Genomic DNA, 23,760 nt, shown 5'->3' with positions numbered 1-23,760 from the left:
ACACCGGGCTTTGGGGTACAGATCTTTTGTAGGGAACAGGTGGGTTAGTTCTTAGCTTAGCACAGCAACAGCCTTTCTATTGGTCCCTCTGAACCCAGCAGTTGAGTCACCTAGGGGGTAAGCTTGTTTTTCAACTTTTTGTTCTTGGAAAAACCATAACATTGCATTCTGTCCTTTCAGTTCCTGTTTTGAAACCTAGTTCTCAAGTTTAACCGGTAGGGCTGTCTAAAAGGAACATCTTGTGGTAGGGGGCCCGTTAGGGTTATCTACATGGAACATCTTGTGGTAACATTGTGCAACACCTGAGGTGCTATGTGCTGCTGGAGGGGTTGGGTGAGGGAACATCTTGCAGCTTTGAGGCTTAGGGGTTAGGTCACCTAATGTTGGGCCTGGGGTCTTGAGGTCCTTCATTCCCCCCTTTTTTTTTTTTTTTATCCGGGATATAATCCTATATCCATTGATCTACCTGCTCAGAGTCCGGCATTTGCTCAGCGGATGGCTCAGGGTGCTGTGGGAGTACTTGATATTGCTGCGCGAGGACCATAGTTTGGATTGCAGACAGCCTTTCTTTTATGAATTGCATTAATTTGTTAAAGATGCAGGGTCCAAAGGTTAAAATCAACAGCAATACAATCAAGGGGCCGGCTACAGCAGATAATATAGTAGTCAACCAAGGGGACTTATTAAACCAGCTTTCAAACCAACTTTGGGAACTTTGAAGGGACTTTTCCCTTGCATCTAGTCTTTCTCTAAGCTTTGTCATGGACTCTCTTACTACCCCTGTGTGATCGGTGTAAAAGCAACAGTTTTCTTTCAAAGTTGCGCAAAGTCCTCCCTCCTTCAAGAATAATAGGTCCAGACCTCGTCTATTCTGCAAGACAACTTCTGATAGGGAGGTAAGAGATCTCTCTAGAGCAGTTATAGAGGTTTCTATTGCTCTTAGGTCCTGTTGGATTGCAGCCTCTAAAATTCCTAGCTGTCGGGGGCCTTCAATCAGAGCTGCAGCCCCGGTGCCAACTCCTGCTAATACTCCTGCTCCTAATAAGACTGCTAGGGTAATGCTGACAGGTTCTCGGGTGAATCGAGTCCTGCTCATGAAATGTCCCTCAAAGTTTTCTGAGGAATAATAGAGTAGCCGTGGGTAAATTTGGACTAACACACAAAAATCTTTAGCCTGGTTGAAATTGGCTATTGCAACACATGGTGTAATCCCAGTGTTACATGCCCAATATAGTCCCATTGGAGGCACTAGATATCTGGAAGTGTCAGAGGATGACACGGTTACAGTACGTGCACAGAGCTCTTTTGACATAGTGGTGTTACCTATGCATGCTCCTGTACCGGTCACTTCAGGCAGTGTCAGCCTGTGGCTTGTTCCCCAGTTACAGCTGGTGGAGGTGCCATAGGTATAATTTTCATTAATAGCTACTCCTTCATAGTAGGGGGGACTTGCCTGGAGGCAAAGCCAGCATGACTCAGTGAGATTGGGCTGAGTGGAGTTGAGGGCTTGGTATCCCCCTTCAATTAGGTCCATTAGTCTCTCTCCTGACCCTGGCAACGTAGGGTTGGTAGTGACTGGCATTTTAGGAGGGGCGGTGGGGGCTGGATGGATGGTACCAGATGGGGATGTTGGCCTCGAGGGTGTCTGTGGTTTTTTAGGAGGTGGAGCCTTCTGATCTTGGAGTATCTTATTGGGGCCTATTGGTTGGGGGTTGGAGTTTATTATCAATCTTATTTGGAATAAGATTCCAGGGTCATAGTTATCCTTGTAAACTCTTAGGCCCCACTGCTTTCCTGTTGTCCAATCCTTGGATGCTTTGCCTGCCTGAGTGAAGGTAATATTTAAGGGGTTGCAGGCAAATTTAGTACATGTGCCCACATGCCTTAGGGCGTTGGCAATAATTCCAGAATATCTGGAATCTATAGGGGGAGGGGGTCCAGTTTCTTTTTTCTTTACTTGGATCAAATCCCAGGATGAACTAGGATTCCAGTATGCATCCCCTGTAGTTTCACATCCCCAAGCTTTACAATAATAACTTTCATGGTGTCCACATTTACGTGCTTGTGACCTAGTCCTCCCGTCTCTGGGGCAAACATAAAATGATGTTTTTCTCAGAGTTGTTCGAGTTCCTGGGTCCTTACATCCTGCTGTATTTCCTGGTGCGCAGGGGCAGAGCCCGCAGCGGCCAATGCACACTTCTGGCTTACTCGGTTTAGCTGGGTCAGTAGTTGGGATATCAAAGTTTTCTGACCCAGCCAGTAGGTGACAGAGATCTGGCTCCAGGTCAGGCCACCAAGCCCAGAGGGGGTACTTTGTGGATGTTTTTTTCCAAATTATGTCTCCTGCCCCCGATAGTACTTGCCATGTCTGGTGCATAGGCCGATTGGGGTCATAGAGTTTGTACCTAGCAACTGTTATGGGGAAAATAAAGCACAAAACAAGAAAAATCAACAGCGGGTAAGTCTTATCTTTAGCGGATTCTGGGTGCGCTGCAGTCTCCATTCTGGATCCGGAGAGGCGTCTGTGGACTCCTGCAGATGTGCAGCCTTCACGTGGGAAGCGTGGATCCAAGCGGTGATGCCGTCCACTTTGATTGCAGTGGGAGTGGTCAGCAGAACAGTGTAGGGTCCTTTCCACCGTGGTTCGAGGTTCTTGCTCTGGTGTCTGCGTACCCAGACGGTGTCCCCAACTCTGAAGGGATGTGGCAGTGAGGGAGTCTTAAGTTCCTCCTTGTATGCTGCGGCTAGGGGCTTCCAGACCTCGTTCTGGACCAATTGCAAGGCACGCAAATGAGTCTGCATAGATGGGGTGGGGGAGGCATAGGTTTCAGTTTCATAAAAGTTAACAGCGGGTGGTGGTGCACCGTACAGAATCTCAAATGGGGTTAATCCCTGTGTGCCTGGGGTGTTTCGGGCCCTGTACAAAGCTAAAGGTAGGAGTTGTACCCAGTCTCTAGTGCCAGTTTCAAGCGTTAATTTAGTTAAAGTCTCCTTGATGGTTCTATTCATCCTTTCTACCTGTCCTGAACTTTGGGGTCTATAAGCACAATGTAATTTCCAATTAATCCCCAACGCATTGGCCACCATCTGACTTACCTGGGAGACAAAAGCCGGTCCGTTATCTGACCCAATGGTCCCAGGTACCCCATACCTGGGAAAGATTTCTTCCAGTAATTTCTTAGCAACCATTCTAGCAGTCTCATGCCGAGTCGGGAATGCCTCTGTCCATCCAGAGAAAGTGTCAACAAAGACCAAAAGATACTTGTAGCCATACATACCAGGTTTGATTTCAGTGAAGTCTATTTCCCAATGGGTTCCGGGCTTATGGCCTTTCATCCGGATCCCTGTTCCAACTTTGATCTTACCAGCATTTACCTGGGCACATGCTTGACAGTTTTCTGCTTCCTGGCGCAGAAGTCGATCCCTGTTTGGAAGATATAAAGTACCTTCCCCACGCTCTAAGAGCTCTTTCATCTTTTTAGCCCCAAGATGTGTCAGTCTGTGTAGGGACTTTACTAGTTGTTTTGAATTTTTGAGAGGCATGATAGTTTTTCCTCGATATTTCCAGACATTTTTCTCAGGGTCATAAGTGGCCCCCAGTTTCTGTATGACACTTAAATCTCTATCTTCATAGACCCAGTGTTCCTCATGGTCCTCATGTTGTGGGTCGGCTCGTTGGGGCAATAGAGTCACTATCAAAAGCTGTGGCCCTAAGGCTGCCTTTTTGGCTGTTTCATCTGCTAATCTGTTCCCTTTGGCCTCTGGAGTATTCCCTTTTTGATGACCGGGACAGTGCATGATACTCAACTTTTTGGGCAAGAACAAAGCTTTAAGCAAAGCTAATATTTCAGCCTTATTTTTGATTTCTCTTCCTTCTGAGGTTAGTAGCCCCCGGCGTCTATAAATTTCTCCGTGTATATGAGCAGTAGCAAAGGCATATCTACTGTCAGTATACACATTCAGTTTCTTTCCCTCTGCCAACTTTAAAGCTTGAGTCAGAGCTATCAATTCTGCCCGCTGAGCTGATGTTCCACCCGGAAGTGCACTCGCCCATATTACCTCAGATACAGTGGTGATGGCTGCTCCTGCTCGTCGTTCTCCATCGAGCAGATAACTGCTTCCATCTGTGTACCAGACCAGTTCCGCATCCTTCATCGGTTGGTCGGTGAGGTCTGGCCGGGTTCCCTGTGTCTCTGCAAGAATCTGCTGGCAGTTGTGAGGATCTGCCTTTCCTGGGATCGGCAGGAGGGTCGCTGGATTCAGTGTCACCATGGGACCGAACTGAATTCGGTCAGTGTCCAATAACAAAGACTGGTAATGGGTGAGTCGGGCGTTTGACATCCAGCGATCAGGTGGCTGGCGAATTACAGTCTCAATGGCATGAGGGGTTAATAGGGTTAATGGCTGTCCCAAAGTCAGTTTAGTGGCATCCTTAATCAGAAGGGCCACAGCTGCAATCATCCGGAGGCATGGTGGCCATCCTGCTGCCACTGGATCTAATTTCTTTGACAGGTAGGCTATAGGTCGCCTCCAGGGCCCCAGTTTTTGGGTTAAAACCCCTTTTGCATAACCCTGTTTTTCATCTATAAATAGATCGAAGGGCTTGGTGACGTCTGGTAAGCCCAAAGCAGGGGCTGACAGAAGAGCCAATTTGATGTGATCAAATGCCAATTGATGTTCCTTAGTCCAAGTAAAGGAGTTACCTTGCTTAGTCAGTAGATACAAGGGGGCTGCTATCTCAGCAAACCCAGGAATCCAGAGTCTACAGAAACCTGCGGTCCCCAGGAATTCCCGCAGCTGCTTGGGACTCTGGGGAGTTGGTATACTTGAGATAGTCTCTTTTCTGGCAGTTGTCAACCATCGTTGACCATCATGGAGCTCATAGCCCAGATAGGTAACTTTTGTCTGACAGATTTGGGCCTTTTTTGCTGACGCTCTATACCCTAGTAGTCCCAAAGTTTGCAATAATTTTTCCGTACCTGCCTGGCAATCTTCCTCGGAGGTCGCAGCCAGCAAGATGTCATCCACATATTGGAGCATGATTAGGGAAGGGTGTCTTACACGGAAGTCTGCCAAATCCTGATGCAAAGCCTCATCGAAGAGTGTTGGGCTGTTTTTGAATCCTTGTGGCAGTCTCGTCCAGGTCAGTTGTCCAGAGACTCCTCCTTCGGGATCTTTCCATTCGAATGCGAAGAGAGCCTGACTTTGGGGAGACAGTCTTAGGCAGAAAAAAGCATCTTTCAAATCCAGAACAGTATACCAAGTATGAGTAGGAGGTAAAGTGCTAAGGAGATTGTAAGGATTTGGCACTGTGGGGTGAATATCTTCTACCCTCTTGTTAACCTCTCTTAAGTCTTGGACTGGTCTGTAGTCATTAGTCCCCGGCTTTTTGACTGGCAGTAATGGGGTGTTCCAGGGTGATTGGCAAGGTGTTAGGATACCTTGGTCTAGGAGGCGTGTGATGTGCGGCTTGATGCCCTGATAGGCCTCCCTTGACATAGGATATTGTTTGATATTGATGGGAGTAGCAGCGGCCTTCAGATGAATGACTATTGGAGGCCGTTGTTTTGCCATTCCTATTCCTCCGGTTTCAGCCCAGGCCTCCGGGTAGGAACTAAGCCAATAGTCCATGTCTCTCATAGATACCGAGGGTTTGTCAAAAAGTTTATATTCGTCTTCCAATTTGAAAGTCAATATATGTAAGGGAGTTTGGTTTGGCCCCGTGATGGAAGCCCCTCCATCTTTAAAATAAATTTGGGCTCTCAATTTGGTCAATAAGTCTCTTCCCAACAGTGGATACGGACAGTCAGGCACGTGTAGGAACGAATGGGAAACCTTACCTGTGGCAAGGTGTACTTCTCTCTTGGTGGTCCATCGGTAAGGTTTGCTCCCAGTGGCGCCTTGGACCCAAGTCGTTTTGTGGCTCATGGGCCCTGGTGTCTGTGTCAGCACTGAGTGTTGGGCTCCGGTATCCACTAGGAAGGTCACAGGTTGCTCCCCTACTTGTAGGGTTACCCGGGGCTCAGGGGGGAGCTCCTGGCCCTGACTCCCCTAATCTTCATCTAATGTCAGCAGTCGGGGGGCCCGGTTGGTATCTCTCTTGGGGTTGGGGGGTCTCTTTGGGCAGTCTTTTACCCAGTGTCCTTTCTCCTTGCAGTAGGCACATTGGTCTCGGTCTACACGGGGTCTGCTTCGTTCCCTGTCCCTGCCTACTTTGTTTTCCTGATGTCCTGCCTGAACTACGGTGGCCAATATTTTACTTAGTTCCTTGTTACGCCTCCGCTCTCTTTCTCTCTCTCTCTTATCTGATTCCTCTCTAAGCTTAAGTTCTCGTTCTTCCTGCATCTTTCTGATCCTGTCCTCTCGCTCTTCTGGAGTTTCTCTTTTGTTATATACCTTTTCAGCTTCCTTCAGTAAGTCTGCTAAGGAAAAATCTTGTAAGTTATCTAATCTTTGTAATTTAGTCCTGATATCTGGGGCGGACTGCCAAATGAAAGCCATGGACACGTTCCCTTTTTGGTCCTCACTATCAGGATCAAAGGGAGTATACCTCCGATAAGCCTCTTTTAATCTTTCTAGGAATGCTGTCGGAGTTTCTTCTGCCCCTTGGGTAGTCTGTCTTACCTGAGCCAAATTGGTGGGCCGTCGCCCTGCTGCATGGAGACCCGCTATGAGTAACTGGCGATAGAGACGTAGGTGGTCCCTACCTGCTTCAGTTGTATAATCCCAGTTTGGTCGGATTAAAGGAAAAGCTTCGTTAATCAAATTTGGGAGTAGGGTGGGGCGCCCGTCGTCCCCTGGCACATTTTTGCGAGCTTCCAAAAGAACTTTTTGTTTCTCCTCTGAAGTGAGGAGAATCTGCAGGAGCTGCTGGCAATCATCCCAGGTTGGCTGGTGAGTTACTAGAATAGACTCAATTAAAGAGGTTAGAGCTATAGGGTCCTTAGAAAAGGAAGGGTTATGGGTTTTCCAGTTATAGAGGTCAGAGGCAGAAAAAGGCCAGTACTGATATTGGCCACTGGGGCCTCCCGTCTGTCGCAGGGGGAGAACTCTGGAGGTGTCTCCTGAGGCGGTGTGATCCCGGCGTCCTCGGAGTCGTCCCACCATGGGAGATGGATCCGGGGGAGCACTGGCGGTTGGGCTTTCTTGGTTTTCGTCCTCGGAGGATGGTTGATCAGGTCTAGGGGCTTGTAAGGGCTGGGGCTGATAGGGAGGAGGCTCATCAGTCAGCAAGTCAATCAGAGCTGAGTCTTCTGGCGGGAGAACTTTCTCGAGGACTTTCTTTGGTGTTGCCCCTGTTTTAACCAAGGTCTCAGATTTGTTAAGAACAGGGTAAAGATGAGAGGTTTGGGGAGGGGGAGCTGGAATGAGGGGAGCAGAGGGTACAAGGGGAGAATGGAGGGAATGGAGATGGGACTTGGGTGGAGAGAAAGGAGCAACCCAAGGGGGTGGGTTGGAGGCTAAGTCCTCCCAGGTAACAATGTAGGGTATCTGGTCGGGGTGTCCATGAGGACCATGGGTGAAGATTCGGGTTTTCACCTGTAAGATAAGATCAATGTTAAAAGTCCCTTCTGTTGGCCAGCTGGTGTTAAATGTTGGCCATTCTGAAATACAGAGAGTTTTCCATTTCTTTTTCTTGATTGTTACAGACAGGTTGTCTGCTCGATCCTGAACGTCTTGCCAATGATCTAGAGTTAGGCTCAAAGGGGTTGTTAGTGATTGTCCCATGTTACTTTCACAGAAGAAATAGAGAGACAGACACAATGACACAAAAATGAAACCAAATAGGGAAATCGCTGCGCGGTTTCGGTGAAAACCGAAAGAATCAGATGGCCTGGGAGAAGTTACTTCTCTGTCGCCTACAAAAACGGTGTATCCCTCGGAAACACCGGGGGCCCCAAAGAAGTGGACCCCTCTGATCCCTGGGACGTCTCCCAGGGTGGCAGGGGAGAAGTTCTGAGTTCGTCAACTCCTTCCCCGTCTGCCTCAGAAACCTGAGTGATCACAGAACTACCTCAGAATCAGAATACTAGATGACTATGCCTAGGCTTTCAGACGCTGCGCAAAACAGAGAACAGGTAGCCAACAGGACATCAAGATAGACAATTTGGGCTGGCCAGCTTACCTCCCAGTGATGTCGGGTGTCCTCCGGATAGGGATCGGGATCGGAACCGGAACCGGGATCTTGGATCTCGGTGGAACCTCCAAAATGAAAGATCCACAGATCCCAAACCCGGAAAGGACCACGCGAGAGAGACACTGGCTGCAAAAGCAGGAGGAGTTTATTCTCACACAGGCGCCTGCGGGTGCTCAGCGAAACCTCAGCCGGAGCTTCGGTGAACTGGCACACCGGGCTTTGGGGTACAGATCTTTTGTAGGGAACAGGTGGGTTAGTTCTTAGCTTAGCACAGCAACAGCCTTTCTATTGGTCCCTCTGAACCCAGCAGTTGAGTCACCTAGGGGGTAAGCTTGTTTTTCAACTTTTTGTTCTTGGAAAAACCATAACATTGCATTCTGTCCTTTCAGTTCCTGTTTTGAAACCTAGTTCTCAAGTTTAACCGGTAGGGCTGTCTAAAAGGAACATCTTGTGGTAGGGGGCCCGTTAGGGTTATCTACATGGAACATCTTGTGGTAACATTGTGCAACACCTGAGGTGCTATGTGCTGCTGGAGGGGTTGGGTGAGGGAACATCTTGCAGCTTTGAGGCTTAGGGGTTAGGTCACCTAATGTTGGGCCTGGGGTCTTGAGGTCCTTCATTATATTGGAATAATGTATAATATAGGTAATTTAATTATACTTGTTTTTCCTCAAATAATTCCTAAAACAACTATTTTATTAAAAAATAAATATTATTAATTTTCACAGTCTGGTACTTAGGGAAGGTAAAATCTAAGAAAAAAAAGTTTCAAATAGTTATACTTCAATGTTGAAGTATAAATAAATATATTTAAACAACATAAATCATTATTTTCTACATGAGAAATGTTTAATGGGAACTCAAACTTGGGAAGGCTAATGTTTCTGTCAGCTTTTTTTGCTTCTGTGACCAAAAGATCTGGCAAGAACAATCAGAGGAGGAAAGGTTCATTTTGGGGCTCACAGTTTCAGAGGTCTCAGTCCATAGTCAGCTGGCTGAATTTCTTGAAGCAAGAGGTTATGCAGAACATTCTGGAACTAGTTTAATAGTTAATAGTACTAGTTAAAGAAAGTAGTCCAGGACATCAAATTAGGAAGCAAAGAGAGAATTCAGTGGCCAGATATAAAATACATCACCTAAAGCCACATCCCCAATGCCCATCTCCTCCAGGCATAAGCTACCTGCTTTCAGTTACCACTCAAGTTAATCCCCACTAGAGGACAAATTCACTGAAAGGGTTAAGGCTCTCATAACCTATCATTTCACCTCTGAATGTTCTTGCATTGTCTCACACATGAGCTTTGGGGTGGCATCTAATATCTAAACCATAACACCTAATTATAATTTCAACATTATAGCAAGATATATAAACCATGGATACAGTCTTGGTAATTTTATAAACTTTATTATGTGCATTAAAATTTACTATAATGTTCAATCAGAATTTTTTTTGATTGTACTGTGTTTAGCTACCACTTATCAACATGTGTCTATTTTAATATATATCATTTTGTGGTAAGGGAATCTGAAAAGACTGAATTTTTTTGAGGATAACTTGAATTTATACCATACTAGCTTTCTCTTCCTCCAGGTTTATAATAAAGTAAGAAGATAACTACTTCTAAATTGGAACAAAAATTTTGTTATTTATAGTGAAATAGTTATTGAAATGAACATAAAAACTTGACTAACTATACTTATTCTTGCATTTATTCACTCAGAAATGTTATTATTCATATATTACACACTTAAGCCTTTGACTGAAATTAGAGAACCCTTGAGTCTGCTGAGCAATTATAAAGCTCAGAAAGCCAGAGGAACTGAGGATTAACAGATTTACTTTTTTGAAGATCCAAATTAGAATTGTTAATTCTTATTTAGAAAAATATAGAATTTAAGTAAATTGAATTATATACAGTATTATCTGTTTAATATTGTCTCAATTTTTTTTAGTGTCAAGTATTTGTATTGTTTATTTATTTATTGAATGGTTTATTTTCCTTTGTAAAAACACTTTACAAGTGAAAACACAGATGAACAAAGCATTACACTAAATTATGTTGGCATTTTGCTCTCACCCCTGTCCTACACAAAGGGACTGTAAATAATGCTAAACAATCCCAGACAAATGGTTGTAAATTTACTGTTTAAAATTTTGCCAAAAGCAAAGGTATTGAAACCTCTGACTATTCATTATAATGGTAAGTTGAAGTTGGAACAAATCCATAATTTCCCAGTGACTTTGAAATAGTAATAGAGCAATTTACTGCTTGGATACTGAACTGTATCTTTCAGGAGTGTCATTCCTAGACAGTATTACCTTATCAAATGTTATTTACAGTATGTTTACTACACTGGCATTTTTGGAATTTAAAAAATTTTACATTCTTGTACAGTTTATATAGGCAACAGATTTATTCATCTCCTTCCACCTTTTTATAAGTAACTTCAATTTAGGTAGTATCATACATTTAAGTGTATTTTTAATTACATAGTAGTCATTACCCTAGCTTTAAGGAAAGAAATACAGACAATATATGTTTAAAAATCAGATCATAATAGGGTATCTTTTGCATTTTGAAAGACATTATGAGCTTTTCACCTGCCACAAATGTCATCTACAAGTGCTGTATTTAACACAAGGGTATGTCTGCAGTGGGAAAATTTGCACATTCATGAGGTGTGCACAAGTCTCCTATGAATGTTTAGACTGCCTGTCTCATCTTCCAGAAAAAAAAATCTGCCACCAGTTTACTCTTCTTGTCACCATTAGGTCTGGAATAGCAAGTGGAAATTAATTCTTTGAAAAAAATATTACCATAGAACAATGGATAGAAAGTTTAATAATATAAAGGACTATTGAGTAGAAAGATATGGGGAATTATAAAATATTATATTGTTTTCCTAAGTAGCAAGCTTTAAAAAAAGTATAGATGAGTAGGCAAATTAAAAAATGTTAGTTAAAAAATTACATATACATTTGCTTTGTGAATTTACCTTGATCTTGAATGTAAAATTAACCTTGAGGTTTATAGTCGTGAACAACTCCCTTAATAGAGTATTCATTACAATTATTAATTACACACATACACACACACCTATACACATGTAAAAAATGGTAAATATTCTAGTGAAATGCAACTCTTGTTCAGGAACTCAAACCATAAGGGCAGTATGCTGTGTCTTCATACTGAACAGAAAATTTAGTTCATAATCTTTTGACAAAACATTGGTCAAAGTGCATAAATTTCTTCTAATTTGTGGGCTCAAATATAACAAATAATTATGAATACAAGGCATAAGTCAACTAGAATCATGTCCTTTCAAGTTTTTCTTTGATTTAAAATTGCTATAAATTATGGTAGCCAAGACTTTAACCACAAAAATAACAAGATACCCTTACAAGCAGAGAAACATTATAAATTATTTTTAAAAAAAGTAAAATCATATGGTGTCCATATTTGAATAACTTTGAATTAAAAGTAAGTTTGTCTTGAAATTATTTTAGCATGTTGAACTTGTACAAGATTTAGATGCTTTGCAGAGACATAATAAAATAGGACAAGTTAATTCAATGTTGGAGTTGTGCCAAAACAGAGATACCTCCTCATCACAGAGTTCAGCAGGTGCTTCCATCCCAAGTGTTATATCTCAGTTGTGGGTAAGTTCACAAACTAATTAGGATCATGCTGGATGATTGGTTATTAACTTACTTGAATAATTTGGTATTCAGTGTTTAATAAAATTAGCATGAGATAACACTGGAATAGAATGCAAATATTTATTAATTAAGTTAGTATTAAATAGTATGAGCACAGTGTTTATTTCTTTCAAAATTTCACTTAAAATGAGCAGGAGCAGCATATAGAGGAAGCAAAGATGCAAAAATCCATCTCACAAAGAAGCAATACAATAAATATCTAAGAGGTCATGAGTTATCTATCTATCTATCTATCTATCTATCTATCTATCAATTTATTGTACCAGGGATTGAACCTAGGAGTAGTTAACCACTAAGCCACATCCCCAGTCATTTTTGTATTTTATTTTGAGACAGAGCCTTGCAAAATTGCTGAGACTGGCTTTAATCTTGGAATCCTCCTGCCTTAGCCTCCAGAGCCACTGGAATTACAGGCATGTGCCACCACACCAGGCTGATTACCAAAAATTTAATAATTTCATAAAGAACCATTATGATGGTTACTTAGCTTTGCTTGAAAAACATTAGTTCGCTGGTGATTTATTTTTTATTTTTCCTTTTTCTTTCTTTTTCTTTAATATATTACTGTATTAAATTTGTTAAATTATAATTTTGAACTATAGGCCCTTTTGTCATCTGCATATTCAACCAATAACAGATCAAATTATTTAAAAGAAAACTCAAGTTATATCTATATTGAACATGTATATATCTTTGTTGCCATTATTCTCTAGCCAGTGCAAGATAGCAACTATTTATATATATTTACAGTGTGTTAGGTATTATAACTAATCTAGAGATGATTTATAAGTTTACAGGAGGATGTACATAAGTTCTATGCAAACACTCTGCCATATTATCTAAGGGAATGTGACCACCCCACTGATTTTTCTGCTTACAGGAAATTGATTTCAGGAACATCCAGGTAACTAAGGGATGACTGCATTTTCCTTTTCATCCACTTGTACACTCCCATCTTCCATTATACTTAGTTTTCTTTAAAGACTGCTACTTCACCTGTTTTGTCTATCATTAGAAGCTAGAGTAAAAATTATTAGATATAAAATATTTTAGGAAAATTAATAATAGGGAGTACAGTTAATTGCTAATTATATATATGGCAATTTATGGTTTTAGTTTTAATTTATAAGTAAAAAATATTCTATACATTTATTTTTAAGTCTATTCATTTCTTTCAAACACCAGAAGAGCTTCCAAACTTGTCTTTATTCCTTGCATAATGTCTTATATTTGTGTGGATTCAGTAAATTATATACACCAACACATACTGAACTTACATTTTCCACTGTAATTTTCTCTTTATTTTGAAGTACAGTCAGGTTTAATTCTGTGGAACCATATTAATGAATCTATCTTACCAGATCACTTCAAACGAATCATAAAAAGAAAGAGTGAATCATGCAAAAAAGATATTTATATTTGCTGTTTAGAATCTCTTCACTCCAACACATGCATATTTTATAAGGAAGTTGCAACCCTACCAGGAATTAAAGAGAAAAATGATGACTCTGCTTGACCATGTGTGACTAGACAAATGTACCAGTTCTGTGTCCCAAAATGGCAAAATGCCTTCCAGCCAATCTCAGAGAAATAATAATTTGGAATAATGAGTGCTTAGTTTCCATTTGTCCACCTCTGAGTATACTATTAATTTGGTGGTTTAAGGGCTATTACAGAAAAGAACAGAATGAAGTAATAGTCAGCAGGTGCTAGGCAATATGTGCACACAATAAGCATCAGGAAACCACCTGGGTTTGTCTAACTCGAGCCAAATCAATCTTTTATCCAATAATGATGATTCAGATCAAGAGAATGGAGTATTGCAGGGTACTCCTAAAGCAGTGATAGAGATGAACTCTTTGGTATATCTAAATCTGTATAGACAGTCCTTGACTTATGACAGGGTTACCCCCCATCATAACCCATCATAAACTGAAAATATCTTAGGTAGAAAATGCATTTAATACACCTAACTTACAGAACATCATAGCTTAGCAACACAGTACATGGTAGAGAAGTAGCTGTTTACCTTTGTGATTGCATGGCTGACTGGGAGCTGTGACTTTCTGTTGCTGCCCAGCATCACAAGAATATCATTTTATATATTTCTAGTCCAGGAAAATATCAAAATTCAAAGCACAGTTTCTGCTGGATGTGTATCACTTTCACTCCATTGTAAAGTTAAAAAAATCATAAATCAAGCTACTGTATGTTGGGTACCCTCAACATAGAAAAATCTCCTTTTAAGCATATCTAAATCTATTTCTCAATATCTATCAAGGGATGGATAGAGCCATTTATTGAAATATCTAAATCTATGTCTCTTTCTACATATGTATTTCCACATAACTTCTTAAAAAATTAGAATCCCTAAAACATCAGGAATTCTGGGTGTACTGGATACAGACTTTCCCCCTCTTATCTGCTGTTCTCTCACTTTTTTTCATTCTATTCCAAAGAAGGGAAATATGTATTGTTCTCCAGAGCACAGTAATTAATAAGCATTTATATCATGCATGTTAGTATGGTTGAGCATTGTAAATAATGACTAAATCTGTGTAACTATGGTCAGATTATATTGTTCACTTAATTCAACAAATATTCAGTGTTTTAGCTATGCACAAGATAGTTACTGCTATACATTAAAAAGCTTCAAAAATTATGTCTCAGCTTTCTCTTCTTTGTAACATAGGGACAATAACAGTTCCACTTAATAAGGTTGTTAGGAAGATGTAATAAGCTAATACAAGGAAAAGTCTTAGAAAAATGTCTAATGTTAAGCACTGAGTATATGTTAAATTATAGATACTTTAATAAACTATTTTGTGTGATTAAAAATATCGGGTCTGGTTACATCCTTCTGTACAATATTCTGAGGTTCTATCAAAACCATCTTAATTTAATAGATGCTATTGGGGTTTGGTGAGGAAGAAGGCAGGTATTAGCCAGAGATTCAAATATTTTTATAGGAAATAATATTCATTTAATAGACATGCTCCTTTATCTTTGTGAGGGAATTCTTTGCAGTGGGAAAGATAAGAATAGTTTTGAAAATTATTGGCTTTGCCACTTAATCATTGTTTTTGGTCTCTTCTATCATCAGTAAGATTTTTTTAATCCAGGTGTTACACATTTACTTCACTTCATAGGTGACGATGCTGTTTATAAATTAGAGAATTTGTGAGAAATGTTTCTTATTACTATAGTTTATTTAACTTGGAGAAGGCAAGAGACAAGATAGTATGACATTAGAAACATAGATTCTATTTCTTTTTCCAAATATATAGTAGAGCTAATCAGCTAAAGGTTTATATTTTTGGTAAGAGGTAAGCAACTTGACATGTAATAAAATTTCATGATTTTGATAAAAATCAGTAAATCCTCTGGACCATTGTGTCACTATCTTGAAAATGGAGATGCTGATTTACAGATGTGCCACTTAGCTCTAAAATGGATCTGATTGGCTTTACTTGCTTTGAGGTAAAGTAGTTTCTACTTTTTAAATTGACTCTATGAAGTGAGGAGTAATACTCATTTCTACTATTTGTCAATCTTCATGTAGAAAATTCTACCAGAAAATTAAAAGTGAAAAAGAAGCATGAAATATTTCAAATATATTAGAGTTATTTTAACATTTCAAACCAATTAATAGCTGTTGCAGATACAGAAATTTATCTTATTATTCAATTATCAGAAGAAATGTTAAATTGTTTGGATTCTTGGTTTGTTTTCTGAGTTCATTATAATTAATATTTTTTATATTTAATATTTAGGTCAATAAAATCCTAAGTATAAAATGGTTGTGTTTTCAAATATGGTAGATCAGATAATAAATCAATATTTTTCCTAGTTCACCATTAGATCTATACTTTCAGAAGAAATTACTAAATTATGAGTTATAAATGTTTTCTGAGATATCAGCTCTACTTCTCATTATACAAACTTCAAAAATTTCAGAAAACTTTATTAGGGCATGAAGGTAACATTTTTCCTAGTTTAAAAAGTTTACTTCAAGAATATAGAGCAATTTGGTTTTCAAACAATTTTATCACAGGATATCCAAAAGCAGTTACTGCATTTTAAGTCACACTTATCCTTCTTTAGGAGGAACATTTTTAAAGTCCCATTTAAAATTTAATTCTAATCTATTTGATTTGACAATTTAACTGAGAGAATGTAAACAGAAAACCTAAACGGAGATGGAAAAGTCACTTAGGAAGCAGGCTATTTTTCCTGCCACTTCGTTAATATGTCAAGAGAAGGGTCTGAGCAACTTCAGGGTTAGAATGATTTATGGGGACTCATTCATTTTAATTACCCTTCTAAAGTTTTAAGTAAACACTTCTCAGACACCCTTTTTTCGTTTGGTTAATGTACCTGTTATAAGAACATTGCAATGTAACTAAGTGATCAAATTCAGAATTCTAGAATAAATAAAAATATAAACTGATTTTTGGATTTCAGGAAGTAGAAAAACATCCTGTGGCTTTTTTTTTTAAAAATGAGGCTGTAACTTTTATTTTTCTTATTATGTTTCTTTTACTTTATTATGTAGTTTCTAAACAGTTCTAATCGAATGTTGAAGAAAATGTGTGGCAAGTTGGAGATAATGATAATCAACTGTGATTCCAGAAGTATTACCTGGCCATGAAGAAGAGAACAATAAAGAAAAACTAAAAAATAAAATAAAAATAAAATAAAAGCTAACTTATTTCACCTACAGAAGTTTTCAGATTCAATTTTATTGCTTAGGACAAGAATCTGAACTACAATAATGATCATTTTTGTTTTAGAAGTTTTCCAGGATTAATGTTGTCTTTATGTGTTACAGAATAGACTTCATCCTCATAAGCAGCCATGCTAAAGCACACTATCATGCAACATATCTACCTCTTCTACTGAGCTTCATAAGAATGTAGTCATATTCCTCAAAGCAAGCTTAAATATGATTTTATGAAAACATTTATGTGTCCTACTTTATTCTAGTTTCTCTTAGATATAAACATTAACTTTTCATAGTGCTTCCCACATTTCCAGATCTTATTCAAAAAATGTGCACAAACTAATCAACAAAAATTCATATATTTAAAAAGGCTGTTTTCTTTATTATCTCATGTGAGCACACTACTTTGCAAAAATAAGGGTTCTGCTTATTCCTGTAATTTAGTGGTATCAACTGCTTTGGACACCTATACTTAAAAAAAAGTTCCCATAGAGATTGAGAACCTACAGAAGTAGCTCCTTAAAATATTTGGAAATTCTATTCTGTAAACGCTGAATAAAAGACACTTGAAAAAGAAGAGCTCCAGTTGAGGAAAGTAACATTAATGCAATTATCACTAATACAAAGGGAAGATTGGAGAAATGCCTTTGAAAATAGACAAAAATGTCTTAAAGAAAAAAAAAACACCATTGCAATTTCAACAAATAAAGAAACCTGTATACCATGAAGAGTGAAGAAACATGCCAATATTTTGCAGGTATTTAAAAATACTTATTTTCTAATTTCTTACTAGATATTAGACCAATTACTTTTCTTACTAGAATTAGACTAATTAAATAGAATTTGAAATAATAGAAGTAGATGGGTGGATAAGTCATTTGCAATTTCTTATTGAATCTATTTTGTTTTTAAGATATATCCTAAGATAAAAATCAAAATGATATCTCAAATCTCTATTTTATTTCAGATATAGTACATTGAAATATCCCCTTCACAAACTTCAAGGGATTTTTGTGAGGGTTATGTTATGACAAAGGTCTCATAACTCTTCAATATGATTAATAACAGAAGCATCATGTGATTAAAAAGCAAAGAAATAGAGTGAACAGCGTAAGCAAGATTGGAAACAAACCCTTATGTGCATCTCTCTTTGTGTCTTTTGGCTCTAACATGCTGTGAAATTTCCCCTTTAAAGCAGGCCCAATTCTCACATCTACAGGTGCTTGCACTTGACATTTTAAACATTTAAACTGATTTAAGAGGAACTTGCAATATTAATTTTGATAAATCCATCGTGTTTCTTACCCTTAGCTTTCATTCACCATCACTCCTTTTAAGTCTCTTACTGTCTTATTAAACTTTCTATGCAAGCTGAGAGCATCATGCTCATGCCTATGCTATTACTCTCTCCTTGAGGCCAATCATGGACCACAATCTTTATTTATATCTATTATCTAATGAGATACAGATTGCTGGAACCAGATGCAGAAGCCAAGCCACCCAGTCCTCTCCCATCTGCAGAACAGATGTTGTCAGGATGATTCCATATAGGAGTTAGCAAGGCAGACAAACATGTCCTTGTTTCTTTGAAAATTTTTGATCCAAAATGACATATTTCAAATGGACCCTTAGCTTTATTGTCTTGCAACTTTCTAATAGTGGAGTGAAATATATATATATTTAGTTCTAGTTTTTTTCCAAAGATAAAATAATTAAACTTTTTTATGTTCAAGCAAGCAAAAATAATAATTTTAAAAAATTTAATAAAATTATGTATGCAATAAAATTATGTAATGATGTGCAGTTGGGATGTGAAAGAACATGAGAGAGCATTTAGTTTTCCATCCAAATATTTCAGATGAATGAGTATTTGAAATGAATGACTCTTCGAACTGTGATTCAGAAACAATTTGTCATCTGAGACACACAGTGAAAGCACTCAAGTAGAACTTAGGTTTCTAATTCCTAATATACCTTTCCCAGTGACCTATTTGTCCTTCCTCATAGTTTATATTGAATAATGAGTTAGAATTTAACAGCTAAAAAGGAATCTAAATGCACATAAAGTGTAAATTCTATGCAGCATCAGGAGTCTTCTTTTAGGAATATCTTTAAATATGGACCTCATAGTTGAGATCTTTCTCAGGTCTATTACAATTTATTGAACATATTAGCAATGTCATAAGATAGAGCATTGCACTAGAATCATGATATTTATAAAACCATTAGGGAAACAAGAGATGTATCAATATTTATACTCATATGTGTGATCACATACATCTAGTCAATGACATTGTCAATTCATAAGAGCAAACAGTGTCAATGGGACTTTAAAATATACTTCTTTAGAGGAAGGGGCAGAAACAATTGGAAATATTGATATAACCTCCCATAGCAACTGAAAGAATTTATGTTGAACTCATTGCCCTTTAATAGAAAGCTAAGTTCAAATATACAAGAACTCAAACAAAACTGTTTCTGTGTCTTTCTTAAAGCAAGCTCCTAAGCAAATAAAATCCAGACACCAAGAACTTGATCAAATAAAGAACTCAGAAATGGAGAATCCTGTTAAAGAATGAAGGAAACCACCAAATCTACTTAAGTGTGGAGTCAAAACTAAATAACTGTAGACATTGTGTTTATAATCCATAAGCTATATACTTCAATAAACTAAATTAATAATATCAGCAAAAATCTGGAAGGCTGAGGAAAGGAAGTAGAAGAAAAGGTAGATATAATAATATCATTTTCTCTAGGTGAGTCAATCAATACAGTTTTAAATTAAATTATTGTTAAAAATGATTCTAACTTCTTAGTGTTTTCTATAGTTTCTTTTTTTTAAGATGAACTTGAGAAAGTTCTTTTTCAATGTGATATTTGTTGAAGACAATAAACATGTGTCTTGGGCTGGGGGTATAATTTGGTGGTACAATAATACCCTAAAGAGGTAAAAGGCCCTGGGTTTGATTCCCAGAACTGAAAAAAAAATCTTTTATTTAGCTTATCCTTCAGTTTTACTTCAATTACTTTTTCTCTTTGCTTCTTTTTAAATTCATGCAAATTATTTTGTTAAAATATTCATATATGATTTAAAAATCTCTAAAGAAAATCTCTGTTTCCCTATTTACTTAATCATCTATATGGTTTAGTTGCCTGGTTCACAACCAAAATGTATGTTCCTCTTTCCAAGGTATAGAATTATCACTGGAAGAAACTACCCAGTCAGGGACCCATTTTCTTATTCCTCCTTGTATCTAGAAACCATTAATGAAATGTGAACTGAAGGGATATGTGACACTTTGAGGCAAAGCTTTTAATTATTTTCCGACCTCTTTTTTTCCCCTTCTATTTTAAGGTCACCTATGTTGGTATTGGGAATCTAAGGTAGAAATCTTCCATTAAAACCAAGAAGGTCTTCTGAAGTTCATGAGTATTGTGTTACTAGAACATTATTTCTTAAGTTATATTAATAAAATTGTTTTTGATTAATAGTATGATTTCCACTAGCTTAACTATATAACATTGAAGAGCTACTGCTTGTTCTGACATAAGATCTGAATTTCAAGTTTTATGACAACTTTATTCTCACTGTAATTAATGAAACTGCAATCTGTTTTTTTTTTCCCCTAAGTCTTCACTGTTTAGTTAGGGTAAGAACATCCTTTAGGGACTGATTATCCCTGGAAATGGAGATAAGGGCATCCCTGAGCTTCCAAAGCAGAGAGGTAGATGTAGGCAGCCTTCTCTTTGATCGTTTTATTGCAATTTACATCTTCATTTATTCTAATGAATCTAAAATGTGGCTATCAATGTGTTTGTCTTCAAAGAATTTAAGTTTATAACACCAAGTTGAATAACCTTGGCCTTTCTTATAAAATGTTAATATTTCATTAAGTTATAATGAGTATGTATTGATCCAAAAAACATACTAAAATATATACATTTATGAGATTATTGAAAAATAAACAAATTGAATTTGCTTAAAGGGATTCATGTTTATGTGGAATTCTGCATCTCTATACCACTTGAGATTTTGTGTGACAAATTTCTGTATTTGTCATGGTGAATGTAGGTGGCAGAATAATAAACCCCTAAAGATATCCAGGTGAAAATCTCTGGAAATTCAATGCTAACTCACATGGCAAAAAGGTCAAAAGGGTCTTTGAAGATGTGAATGGATATATGATTTGGAGATGCAGAAATTATTAGGCCACTTGAGCCTAATCTAATCACATAAATCCTTAAAAACAGGAGCCTTTCCTGGTGCAGAGTAGAGACAGAAAAACAGTAGAAGAAGGTTTCAAGAAAGGCAACACCGCTGACTTTGGAGAGAAAGAAATGAAATCACTAGTTAAAAAATATGGATAGCCTCTAAAAACTAGAAAAGGAAAGAAAAAAAAAGAAAGAACAACAACAACAACAACAAAATGATTTTCTCCTGAATAACCAGTAAAGCTCATCTGTGTGGGACCTTTGACCTACTAACTCTAAAATGACAAGTTTGGGTTACTTAATTTTCCAAACTTGTGGAATTTGTTATGATAGCAATAGAAATCTACTATAGTGAATAATTTATATGATACACTAAATTATAAGAAGCAATTGTCTGTGAAAGGATTTTGTGATTATGAAGGTGAAGGACAAGGATGAACAGAAGAAGTCTCAGAGAACCGCCTGCACATGCAGAACATGTCATTGATTTGATATGGGCAGCCAGTGATTGATATTGATATTTATTTATTTGTTTTTTAATTATTTCCAGTTCTGGGCACTAAACACAGGGCCTTGGGCATGCTAGTCAAGTGCTCTATTATCGACCTGGGTTCCCAGTCCCGATATTGACTTTTAAATGAATAGCAATACATATGTCATTTATGATTGCACAAATGGTGTGACCCTACTTTGGTTACAACCAGAGAAGTCAAAAACTGTGCTCCATTTGTGGACAATGAATTGAAGAGCATTCTGCTGTCAAGTGTAACTGATTAGAACAAATAAAATGCATTAAAATATGGGGTAAAAATGGGAGCTCATAACCCACTTGAATCAAAGTGTGAAATATGATATATCAAGAACTATGTAATGTTTTGAACAGACAACAATAAAAAATTAAAAAAAAATAGATATTAAAAAAGTGAGACTTTAAAAATAAAATAAAATAAATTAAGAAATGTTTTTTTTTTCCAGATCTGACTGTGTATCAGAATCAGTGGATTATTTTATGAAAAATAATAAAAAAATAAATAAAATAAATAAAAAATAAATTTAAGAAAACCATATATATTTCATAGAACACATGATTATATTATCTTAGTTTTGTGATTTAGGTAAAAAGTCTTTTGTGGTAACCAAACAAAAATTGATGCATAGAAATTGAAAATTGAAAAAAATTGGGTGCTAGCCTGTTGTTTTTCTCAGTGATATTGTTCAAATAGTGTCAATAATCTAAGACACAATGCATCAAATTAAAAGAAAGCTGGGCAAGGTGGCATTGGCTCTCATTCTGATCTGGGTTATTTTAGATGGGGTTGGACTTTTAGCATGATGAACTCGCCCTTGTTTTTCCTTACTTTCCTTGTTGCCAATAATAAATACAAAGCACAATCAGAGAAACTGGGTGTTATGAGATTTTACGCATTCATTTGTTTATTCTAGCATTTCAAATTTTATAGTATTTTTATAATATGATTTACTACTTAATAAAATAAGTAACTCTATTATTCAGATCTTTCTGATATTCTAGCTATGCTTATGTGTTAGTTTCCAAATACATTTTAGAATCATTTTTAACATCTTCAGCTAAGAATAAGTGATAATTTAAATTCCTATTGGGATTTTTAGATAGTCTTCAAAATGTAAATATGCATATCAAGAAACCCCAGGGCAAACTTGTGGTGAGCCGTTCTAATTGGACCGTGGCCGCCATTAGAAGATGGCGCCGGCTTCCACTGTGGCCTGTGATAAACAACTCCTAATATGGAGAATTGGCACGCAATCCCTTACCACCCTATGAGAAAGGTCCACGTGGCAGCTTAAGATTGGTATGCTGGAGGCTTTAGTAGGCTGTGCTTGGGCGCTCGGCGACGGGTCACTAGAAGATGATACTTGAATCAAGGCCTGAATAAACTGCTGAAAGAAGAATCCTGTGTCGTGTTTTCCCTTGCCGGCGAGGGGTCGCGGCACAAACTAAACATCACAGACTTGTTTAAAGTCTCTTCTTTAATCCATTCATATTCCACTGCCCAAATCAAGTGATATAGGCAGGGATACATTATCTTAAAGTGGGAGGGGAAGGGACTGGATATTTGCTCAATAAGAATGTAACCTGAAAGGCACTGTAATGTGTAAATGCTAAGGAAGAAAAAACAAAGTCAAGCCTAGGAATGTTTGGGGTGGGGGTTGAGTTGCAGTTAAAATAGCATGGTCTGGGTAGTCCTCAGTGATCTGACATTTAAGCGCAGATCTGAAGGAGCACAGGGAGCACCTCATGTGGATACTAGAAATAATCACAGTTCAGACAAATGCAACACAGTCCATGAAATAGTACTAAGTTGTGATATTTTACTGTTTCAAGGGACAACTAGGAGAAAGTGGTTGGAGTAGAGAGAGAGAAGCTGAGTAAAGCAGAGTATGAATTGACAAGTTATTGGAGACAGATCCTTGAGGCCATGTAGGTCATTTTATGGACTTCAGCTTTCACTGAGGAAGATGAGAATTCATACATTTTCTCTCAGTATGGCATCAACACGGAAATATGAGTGTAGAGGAGCAAGGATAGAAGTAGGAAGAGGGTACCAAAAAATAAAAATAAGGATAAAAATTTAAAAAGAAGTAGGAAGACCAATTACGACAATGTTGCAGGATTTGAAGTGAGAGGGCGGTATCAGTGGAAGTGAAATTATATTTTATTTTTTTAATTTTTTTAATTTTTTTATTATTAGTTGTTCAAAACATTACAAAGCTCTTGACATATTTCATACATTTGATTCAAGCGGATTATGAACTCCCATTTTTACCTGTATACATTTTGCAGATTCACATCGATCACACATCCACTTTTTTACATACTGCCATACTAGTGTATGTTGTATTCTGCTGCCTTTCCTATCCTCTACTATCCCCCCTCCCCTCCCCTCCCCTCCCATCTTCTCTCTCTACCCCATCCACTGTAATTCATAT

The 23,760-nt window shown here is 37.9% G+C and overlaps 1 protein-coding gene across 1 annotated transcript; it reads right to left on the bottom strand.

Annotated features, from left to right (window-relative positions):
- Window positions 1-2,448: 2,448 nt before the first annotated feature.
- On the bottom strand, window positions 2,449-8,249 carry LOC107139262. Its single transcript, XM_015482151.2, is given in 1 exon segment — window positions 2,449-8,249. A coding segment is annotated over 1 exon segment (5,280 nt). The 5' UTR covers window positions 7,729-8,249.
- Between the last annotated feature and the right edge of the window lie 15,511 nt (window positions 8,250-23,760).

Source organism: Marmota marmota, unplaced genomic scaffold, assembly GCF_001458135.2.
Source record: "Marmota marmota marmota unplaced genomic scaffold, marMar, whole genome shotgun sequence".
Lineage (NCBI taxonomy): Eukaryota > Metazoa > Chordata > Mammalia > Rodentia > Sciuridae > Marmota > Marmota marmota.
This window is presented reverse-complemented; position numbering and strand designations above follow the sequence as displayed.